The sequence below is a fragment of the Mastomys coucha genome, unplaced genomic scaffold, assembly GCF_008632895.1.
Source record: "Mastomys coucha isolate ucsf_1 unplaced genomic scaffold, UCSF_Mcou_1 pScaffold18, whole genome shotgun sequence".
NCBI lineage: Eukaryota > Metazoa > Chordata > Mammalia > Rodentia > Muridae > Mastomys > Mastomys coucha.
In genome coordinates, this window is record NW_022196900.1 from 47,611,772 (window position 1) to 47,622,831 (window position 11,060).

The 11,060-nt window shown below is 38.8% G+C and overlaps 1 protein-coding gene across 3 annotated transcripts in view; it reads right to left on the minus strand.

Moving 5' to 3' along the window:
- The window catches only part of Mllt3 (MLLT3 super elongation complex subunit), a 254,022-nt gene that overhangs the window by 85,180 nt on the left and 157,782 nt on the right, over positions 1–11,060 (minus strand). For all 3 annotated transcript variants that reach the window (XM_031377818.1, XM_031377820.1, XM_031377819.1), the window contains exon 4: positions 7,640–7,783. In XM_031377818.1, coding sequence (XP_031233678.1) covers positions 7,640–7,783 — 144 coding nt within the window. The remainder of the gene's footprint in view (positions 1–7,639; positions 7,784–11,060) is intronic.

Consider the following 11,060-nt stretch of genomic DNA (forward strand, 5'->3'; position numbering starts at 1 on the left):
AAAAAAAAAAAAAAAGAAAAAGAAAAGAAAGAAAGGCCTCTCTCCTATGTTACCTCTGACCCTCAGACCTAATCTTACAGAGCACTAACAATGTCAAAAAGTCTGCTGAGAACAATCCGAGAATTGAGATATTCTCCTTTATCCCTGCAGGAACAAGGGGAATGAGACCCAGTCACATAAGAAACTCTGGACTTAGCTCTGAGGTGGGACACACTTAGCCAAACCAAGAGAGGGAAACTGAGGCAATCATTTCAGTTTTAGTATTTCTGTACTTTAAATTTTTCCTTTTTTAATTTTAGGAAAATCCTCTGAAGTTTACAAAAGCTAATTGTTTTTTTCTCTTCTGGGCATATTTCTTACTTTTTTAGCTTCTTGTATCATGGGGGAGAAGGGAAGACAGCGGGGATGAGTGGCCAGTTCCTCCACATACATCATAACCCTTTGCAGAACTTTCAAGCCCAAATTGAGGCTACAATATTAAGAATGCCCTACATACAGTCAGCTGACCTTCTGATCCTGGGAAGTTGAACCAAGAAACACCATCCAAAACAACGGACTGCATCCCATTGTATACCATGGGAACACCCTGCTTCCATTTCTTTTTTCTGAGTACTTAGTTGAACATCTGAACTCTGAAGGTCATGAACAGTCTGTCTCTACTTAAATTCCCTCTGTATTGAAAAGGAAGTCACAAAGGCAGGGGGGTGGTTCTCTGGGGCATTTGTCCTCTGATTAGTGTGTGTGTGTGTTTCCAAAAGCTTGAAACTAACCTCCAATTTGTGTAACATTCAGAAGACACTAAACCAGAAAACCACTATGCTGAATGACATAAATAACTCTTCTTTAATGACCACGCTTTGAAGAACTCAGGAGACCTGTATTATAGCAGAAATTATGGCTCACAACACTGACATCCTACTAATGATTTATATATAGGTACCACTTTCAGGATTTAATTCAGAGTTGGGAAAGAGGTAGCCAAACATATAGATGAAGAGAAAAACCTGATGTGAGAAGATTAACTTGCAGAAACCACCAAAATGAAGGAGGCCACCTGTTTAATCTTAAATATATGTAAATAAATCACTCTTTATCAGTGCTATTGAACAACTGCTACATTCTTTTATACTTTGAGGTAGACAGTTACAGGATGCTATATATTAGAAAATTACAAACACAGCCACATTTGTTCCAAAACAAATATCCAAAGTTCAATGGGGTTGTCCAGGGACAGCCACTAAAATAATCTTCTCTGGGTTACTTTCTTTGAATCATTTTCATACGCAGCAGCCAGCCATTCATCTCTGGGCACAGTGGAGATGACTTTGCCACAAAAGCCACTTATATTTTTAGAAGCCAAAGTCTTGACAAATCAATTCCTAAGAACATAATTTGTTACAAATTGAAGAGAGCCTGAAAACACAGACCTCGGTTAAAAAGGCTTCCGTATCTTCTTGTAGCTTTTCCAAATTTAAGTATGTGGGAAGAATACCCATAAATTTAAGTCAAAACTGAAACACTTAGACTATTTCAATTTAAAATACATTAAAATGTGGCCTCTGAAAGGAAATGAAAATGGCTTTTTAAGCATATGAAAAGTTGTTCATCGTCACTCACAGGAGCAATGTGAGTTAAAAACTCGATACTATTTCCACCCACCATGGGGCAGGCGGGGGGGGGGGTGTAATAAATCACAATGCAGAAATGAGTAGTCGCACAGGCTGCTGCTGCAAGCATGGAGAAGCAGGGCCTCTTTAACAAGAGATCTGTACGTGGCCATCAAAATTTAAATTCCCCTTTGTGCTTTGAATCTATAACAGTATTCCTAGGAATATCCCACTAGCATAGAATTAATTTTCCTCTGCCACCAAGAACTGGGGCATCTGCTTTAGTATTACTGGTGACCATAAGCAGGCTCATTGTGCATCATTTTATACCAGGTGCTTGCTCACTTATTCAAAAAAAAAATTATAACCAGGATGGGAGGAGGGATGCAATCTTTACAGCTGAGATGTCCAAAGAATTCCTAACACCCTACAAAGACAATACAGCATGGCCTGGGTTAATGCCAGACCTGACATTACAACATCATGTTCAGAAGACTTGATAAAACTGCAGGAGGGAAAGTTCTGTATCACAGATCCCTCTGGCCCTTTAACAAGCAAAACCCTTTGTTGGAAGTCCATTTCCTGATAGCAACATTTCAGAGAAGTCCTAACTTATTTTTTTTTTCATAAACCCAGATCATATAGAAATGTAACTGCCACTGAGAGCCAGGACTACGGCATTATGCTTCAGACTTAATACAGACTGGAAGCATGCCCCCCCCCCGCCCCCGTCTTCTCAAACAATCCTTGCCAAATGGGTGGCTGAGATGTTCTATTGAAACAGGTGGTGTCTGAACAGAATTGGATTCCTGCCTATAGAAACCCTGGCTTTAACAACTGCTGTGGTTAGTTTTAATGCTTCAGCCCTCAAAGTTAACTGCTTGCCCGTGGTTCAGAAACAGCCTAAACAACGTGTTTAGAGCTTGCCCTGTTTAGCTGGGCAGAGGGAAGGAGGGGGGAGGGAAGGAGGCTAGCACCCAACCACTGGCCTCTAAGGAAGACGGAACACTTGGCTTCCAAGCCAAAGAACGGAGCAGGCAGGAAATAAGCTTAATTCTAAGATGACGGGCCACGTTAAGGGTGTTTGTCTTGCCAACACAAGGATGCAAACACCTTGCTGGATAGAGTACATGTGATCTCCTCTAAGTGGAAACAGCTTTCAGAAGGCTTTAATCTGAGAAAAACTGAGAATCCAGAACAATAGTAAGAGTCACTAATTCTTCTAAAGAAGACTCAAATCTTTTAAAACTGATATTCTAAGTAAATCTGAAATTAAATTTCAGGCAAACAAAATACAGAACAGGCAGAGTATAAATTCCTTGAGGAAAAGAACAGCACAAGTCAACCATTACACACAACCAACATATGCCCATCACTGCTTTACAGCGATGCTCAGCATGTCAGTACCAAGGAGCTTACAAAAATAGCAAACCTTTCCTGCGAAATGCTTAAGTGTTTAGCATAAAAGTGATCTGCAGCCACTTATCCTCCAAGCATATTCAAGAAGAAAAGAACAAGAACCCTGGAGTCTCCAGGCTGCTCAGCATGGTTCCACATCCCCTACACATCCATTCCACAACAGAAACACTGAGATTCCACAGGGAGACTAGATGGTAGCAGAAACAGGGCTTTCACCTGAATTCAGATTTTGCCTAAATACAAACGTGTACCACCACCTCTTCAGAAAGGACAGCTTCAGTTGTATGACACACAACAGTTGATACATACCTGGGTTACAGAAACCCAGAAGGAAAGCTAATCTGCTTTTAAATCCAGTGTTTGACACTGACAGACCACAAACCTTAACACATCCCTTTTCAGTATTAAAAAGAAGAAAAGTGAATCAAAAGTCATCTCTCATCATCACAAATCCTTTAATCCCAGCATTCTGAGCAACACAATTCAAGGACTGATTCAAAAGTGATCATCATTTCCTTTTTACAGGAAGAACCAGGAGTACTTCACTGGAACAGGGAGTCACTACTCCATAGTGGGCAGAGGATCTCCCAGTCTTTGTGCATAAAATTCAAAGATTTATTGAGCACCATCCCCTTTCCTTGACAATCAAAAAGACCTCAAGATAAAGGAATTTCCTCCCTTAATATATTCGTAAATAAAATAAAATAATAATAAATATATACTGCAACTCACAGCTTGGCAAGAACTAGGTCTAAGCCAAATCCACTGTCCCCAGCAAGTTCTACTTGTTCATTTAGAGGAAATGATCTTCCAGGTCCAAGTTTTAAAAGACCATCTGTATGTATTTCAATCATCTCAAAAGGTCATGTCAAATCCAAATGCACTTTTACTCTTTTTTTTTTTTTTTTTTTTTTTTTTTTTTTTTTTTTTTTTTTTGGTTTTTCAAGACAGGGTTTCTCTGTATAGCCCTGGCTGTCCTGGAACTCACTCTGTAGACCAGGCTGGCCTCGAACTCAGAAATCTGCCTGCCTCTGCCTCCCAAGTGCTGAGATTAAAGGCGTGTGCCACCACCGCCCGGCAACACTTTTACTCTTTTAAGGCAAAGGTATCTTTAATATTAAGGGTGAAATTCAGTGGAGTATCGCGAGGTAATTTTCTTTCCAGGGAAATACACATGAAGATTTGAGAAAGTTTAGAAAATAGTTATGATACTGAAAAATAAATCTACTCATGAGAGGGAAATTTAACACAGAGCTGTAGATCTGAAGATTTTTTAGAAAATAATCTGCAGTTCCCAGGATCCTTCTGGCAAAACATTCTTTGGAGTCATCTTCTTCTGAGAGCTAAAAGGCATTTTCTAGGAGGCTTCCAGCTCTAACAGCAACTTTTCTGATCTCCAGAAAAGCCAAGTTCAACTTTTAAGAGCACTGTGTGCTTTTGGCATTAAAGAAAAAAAGGGAAAGAGAAACAGAGCCAAGCAAGGATTGCTCCCCACCTTCTTAAACCACGGGTGGCAAGCCACACAGGGTCAAGGAACTGAAAGTCTGGGCCATGCACCTTTGGCAACTGTAAAAATGTTTTTAGAACTGGGGAGGTAGGACAGTTGGGACTGCTGAGCTAGTAACACAGATCTGTTCAGATCCCCAGTAACTATACAAAAACCCAAGCTAGTAACCCCAGTACTAGGGAATCAAGGCAGGAGGATCCCTGCTTGCTTCCAGCTAATCTAACAAAAATCAGTGAGCCCAGGTTTATTAAAAGATCCTGTCTCAAAAGAAAGGTAAAGAGGCTGGAGAGATAGCTCAGTGGATAACACCACTTGTTCTTACAGAGGAACTGGGTTCGATTCCTAGCAACCAAATGGCAGTTCACAATCATCCACTGACGCCCATTCTAGGAAATCCAATTTCCTCTTCTGACCAGGCACATACATGAAACAAAGGTGTATGTGTGGGCAAATCACTCATACAACATGAAATAAATAATAAAGATAATATAAAGATAGAGTTGGGGAAGGTGCCTGGACATTACCCTCTAACCTTCACATACATGCATACATAGCTACATATGGTTTTTGATGTGCAATAGATAAAAATTACTGCAAAATCAAATACATAGTGAATTTGAGGTGATTTTGGCAGCACTAGCCTGTGTAGTATGGCAAAGCTTCCCTGCAGTCCTGAACACAAACATATGTGTTCTGCATTGCATGTACCATTACTGTACACAATGCCAATGATCAAAGTCCAAAACCACTGAGCTCTAGTCTGAAATGTTATAAAATGCAATGGTCTCACTGGACACACACATTTTCTGGTTGCTGCGGAAACATAATGATTTAGTTAATAAACAAAACAGTATCCTCTGATCACATCAAATTAATATATCTGATATATTTGTATTGTATTGTGTTATAGTGAAATGTTGCCATTTGAGTTACTGACTTGAGTTTCATCTTTAAAAATATAGTGGATTTGGGTATGAGATTAGGGCAGAAGTGAATAATTTCTGAAATGGCCTAGACATATTTCTGTGATGTTATAATATGTATGTAAAGCAGTATTCTCAATACTCATTACTATAAAATCAAAACACTGGTGAACTCTGAAAAATGTTGAAGATGCTCTAAGTCCTTTAGTGCAAACCACTTGGCCAAGATTCAATTCTTATGTAAAAACCTTGTCTCAATATGCAAAATTGACTTGGTCCTTACTTAATAACTGTTAAAATTATATGCATTCTGAATCACTGTCTTAAAAATATGCTTCTTTGTAATTTGATATCAGTAAGCTTCTCATTTGTTCATCTATTTTATACATCCACATTCCAAGCAAGCATTATAAAAATATCTCAGGTGAAATGGAATCCCGAGTAGACGAGGTTCAACACAGCCATGAACGACTGGCCATTCATGCTGAAAGCTCTACATAATGATCACATAGTACACAGGAGGAAGGTCTCAGTTCCCTTCCTTTAAGGTAGAATGCCCACACACACCTGCCACATAAACTAGTGTAGTATTTAAGAGATGAGCACAGCGCCTCCATGTCTGCCAAAACACACCCATTTAAAAAAAAAAAAAAACTTATCTGAAGAGAAAGATTTCAATAGGAGCAAAATGGCTCAAGTCTGTAGCTTTTAGACCACACTAACACTAAGACAACAGTAAATATTGCAAAGCCAGTTAAAAACTAATCCAAGCCAAAACTATTTAGTAGCCTCTAAATGCTTTGAACATTTTCATAGGAGGCAATCTAATCTGTACATATAAGGCAGAATTTATGGATTACCATAATCTCAAGAGAATTTTTAAGTTTTTACTTTGTGACAAAACTCACTGGAATCAGTTCTTTAAATAAATTATTAAGTACGCCAAATGATCTGTGTGAGGAACATTCCACATTGCACACATTTTGAACTTGTTGAGACACAGTTGAAGCCTCATAAGAAAGTATCCATGGGCTTCAAAGGTTACTTGGAGAAACAAGAAGAAGGAAGCTAGAGGTCAAAGGTCTCTGGAGGTTACTGGGAAATAAGCACCAGTAGAACAAGCCACCAAAACCAACAGGAGACTTTCCCAGGATGTGGTACTGCCCCTCTGACCTCGAACCGTGCCATACCCTGGGATTACGTGCCTGTTTTAAAACATTTTATATAATATTTACCTTTCCCTATAACCTTTATCATTAGCCTGATGTCTTCAAGTCCTATAATCCACACACTTCAGTTACCTATCTGACATCATATCCAAGAGGCCTAATGTGCTACCCTAATAAAAAGAAACCTAGTGACGGTGTTAGGATTTAAGACAGACCAGGTTACTGCTAAGGGCATAACCATACGTAAATAGGTAACTTCTGTGCTACACTCTTCATAACTATTAAAACAGTTAAAAGGGGTATTTTAAGAACAACTTCCTGAATAAATATATACCAATTCCCCATATTTACATTTGTTCTTATCCAAAATGCCAAGAAACAATGAAGTTCCAAATTTTAAGATGTTAAAAAACCTTTTCTGTCAGGAACATACATTTCCTTGTTTCTGAAGGTGGCTCTCCAATACTTATTTAAACACACCATCTACAAACATGCTAGTACATGCACTAAACACATACATACACACACAAAAAAAATTACTTCAGAGCTTCAAATACATGTTTAGCAGTTCAGTGTTATCCACACTTAGCTGCCAGGTTTGATGATGCAGCTGGCTTTAAATGAACTACATTCCTGAAAAGTAAAAGCAGTAACTCATTAATTCTCTGAGTAAAGCTTGGGCAGGAGCATTTCTTTGGCCTGTTTTCAGCCCCTACTCAAGGAGGAAGCTGTTTGTTCCTATGTACATAGGAGAAGCAGTACAGGCAGCTCTGTCAAAATAAACTTGACCCACTTAGACATGAAGGCTGTTCCAACAAGATATGCCATTTCAGGTTTGCACCTACCTAAGAGTTTGCCTTCCTCTACATTCAAAGTCCTGAGTCCACAGTTAAATCATTAAAGCTCTTTACTCTTTGGGCTCTTGCTGAATCAGCTCACATACTAGCAACCAGTATTTTTTAGTAAGATAGGTTGGTTGTTTGTTTGTCTGTTTTACAACAGAGTGCCACTTACCCCTCCTGCCTTCAGCAACTTTCTTCTAAAGTCCTCTGTGGGGTTATTGAAAGTTAGCTTCTCACAGCGGAGGTGATTCACTGGTGGGTGGCCTTCAAGATGCAGGAATAAGTCATAATCAAAGCGGACTTTCTTAGGTTCTTCCTGGAGGTGAAGGAAATTAAGAGGCAAGAATAGAAAAATTTAAAAACAGATTCAATCAGCATAAGAAACGGAAAAGACCTAGATACTTAACAATTGTGTCAAAGTAGTTCTGACAAAGATAACACAATCTACAAGTAGGTGAAATTTTCATTGTGTTAGGAGGAAACCGAAAAGAATAAACTTACTTTCTCCCCTTGGTTTCTCAAGTGGACTGGACCATGAGCATGGCTACCCGGTAGAAACCCAAAATATTCCATCTACTTCCCACCTTGCCCTCAGCACCCAACATCAAGACTTCCATTCTAGTGCTATGCTTACTACTGTTCAAACTATCACAAATCCTACCTTTACTAGGCCTTTCTATGATGTGTTTTTTCTCAATTTTCAATCACTTATCCTTCAAATTTATCTATATAAATCAAGTATCTACTCATTTTTATTCCTTGGTTAAAATTTCAATAGCTTCTCAAGTGCATCACCTTAAAACTCTAATGTTATATGTATACTATATGTATACTATATGAGGACCTTCATAATCTGGCTCTGGGATTCTTGTCTACATACACCACCCTTGCCCAGCCAACAGCCAGCTCTTCTCAGTGGCCATATGCCTATGCTCTTCATCTTCACAGATGCAGTGTGGATTGCTCCTCAATATTACAGCTCATGACGCTCATCCTCCATTCTTTGGCCTCTATCATTCATCACAGTCAACTTTTCTTCCAGTTCTAACTAGGATTCTTATCAACCCCCTATTCTCAAGTCTGCCTTGCCTTAGAGCATCACTAGTTCTTATATCATCCTCTGCTTCCAAACTTGTTTCAGTCTTTATTTTATAATGGCAAGTGACTGATTTTTTTTTCTAATGCAAAAAAATACCATCCCATACTTATTTAAAACACCTTTAAAGGCTTATCATTTTCGATGATATAATCTCTTTCTTGAAACAACTAGAATAGTCTTTTATCACCTTTCCTGTATTTTATTTGCATTCTTACAATAGTCTCTCCTTCTTCCACACTTCTGAAGGTCATGAAGATCCCACATGTTTTTTGTTCTTATTTACTTTGGCTTTCTTATGGAATGCCCTCATACCTAAAACTGCCAGCATATTTCCCTACATGGCTAAGTATGTAAGTGTCATTGAGGATCCAGCGAAAGTACTAGCTCCTCTTATAGAGGTTCTAGTCCTCCCAATGCAACCTGAACTAGATGTGTCTTCCAGACTTCTCCACTCATGTACTCATCACACTAAGTTATGATCACATGTGTTCTTGCTCACCTCTAAATTGTTAACTCTTCAGAAAAACTTTAGAATTAAGAAGAAAGGCAGTGATATATCTTATAAATGAAAATATAACTGATGAAGCCATTTTAATCAGTTTGGTAACATGTAGCCATACTAAATGTTCATGATATTTGACTTTATTACTGATTCCCTTGAATAGAAATATTCAAATGTGAGTACAAATATTCATGGTTCATTGATTATAATAGAAAAATTTAAGAATGAGCTATATCTTTCCATATACTATGATTCATGTATCTTGTACATTTATTCATTCATTTTATTTTATGTGTATGTACCGGTATGTGAGTGTGCATATGTATAACACATGTGTGCAAGTGCCCATGAAGGCAGGAAGAGAACATCAGATCCCCTCAAAGTAAAGTTACAGGGAATCTTGAGCCATGTAAGGCCGAGGAAGGGAACTGAGGTTCACTACAATAGCAGTAAATGCTCTTAGCCACTAAGCCACTTCTCCAGCTCCTTCATTTAGAGATTTTAAATTATTACTTGGAAAGCTATATAGGTAAGTAAATTCAAGGTAATTCACAGAAAAAAATATTAAACTATGATATATCATGACCCAGCCAGTCTCCAAGCTGACATGCTTTACCATGTAGACACATGGAGGGAAGCTTGAAAACAGCTATATCAAAAATAGTCAACAATCATCAGTCAGGCACAGCTAAGGGGGTAAAAATCACTAAATTTTATTCCAAACTCTTTTTAATACAAAAGCACTCAGTCCTGTGTACTTCTAAAGAAAAAACAATATGTTGAGAAATATAACTAATTACCACTGAACAATGAATGAAGGAAGGAGTAAGCACACCCTCATAAGCCTTCTGGTTTAAAGAAGCAAAGAAAGGAGAGACACTAGAGTCCTCCTCAATGCACAGAAGCTTCAGTGCTTACTAGTCACTCACATGCTGTCTCTGAGAACAGGCTAAGAGGGAGGAGCATGGGGATTTTTCAAACTAGGGCACTAGAATCAAGTGGGGTTCAATGCGAATACTGTGTTTGGCTTCTGAAACACAAATGGTTTTTCTCAGATAGGCTGACTTTATTGTACACAAGTACAAAATAAGACAGAATAAAAAAATATAGAGACCCAAGACAATAACTTACACTCTACCAGGCCTCTTGATTCTGACATATCAGTCAATAAGAAGAACTAAGGACATGTTCATCAGAGGCATAGCAAGTCCAGGACTGGGAGGAGGACCTCATTCCTCAAAAGCAGAACTGAGACTCTCCCAACATCAGCGGATTTTGCCATGACTGATTGGCAATAAGGTATTTAAGATAGTCAAATTAACCAGCTTCATAGAATCTGAAAGATAATTCTCAGGGTCTGAGATGAGGGGCATAAACGAATGTTTATTTACTAATATTAGCACTACTTAACACTTTAAAACAAGGAAGTTCCTGGGATATTCTGCATCACTGCATTGACCAGAAACACCACTGCATTTCACATTTCAAAGGTAAGAAGATGATTCTTTGATGTAGTTCACACACCTTAAGTCCCATCCCATAGTGACTGGCCTGTCACTCACTATGTAGACCAGGCTACCCTCAAAATCATTAACATCTGCCTGCCTCTGTCTCCCAGTTACAGTGGGTATGTCCAAACTGAAGCCAGTACAATGTCAGGTTCACATGGATGACAGGAGAGGGGTCTGCCCATAATCACAGAACCTCACAAGAAGCCAGAGTTCTTTACTCTTTGAGAGAAAAGCTTTGGGGGTGAAGGCCTAGATAATCCAACCACTGGATAACACTAAGACACTAGTTTTGACAGGGTGATTGATGGGAAGCAAGCAGCCCTACCTGATCCTCTGTAATTAAACTCCCCCACCACTAAAAGGCAGTGGCTGTGAAGGGAGTGATGGCTCCAAACCACTTTTCATAAACACAATTGTGGAGAAAGAGGAACATTACTTTATTGCTGGTGGGATTGCAAACTGGTACAACCACTCTGGAAAT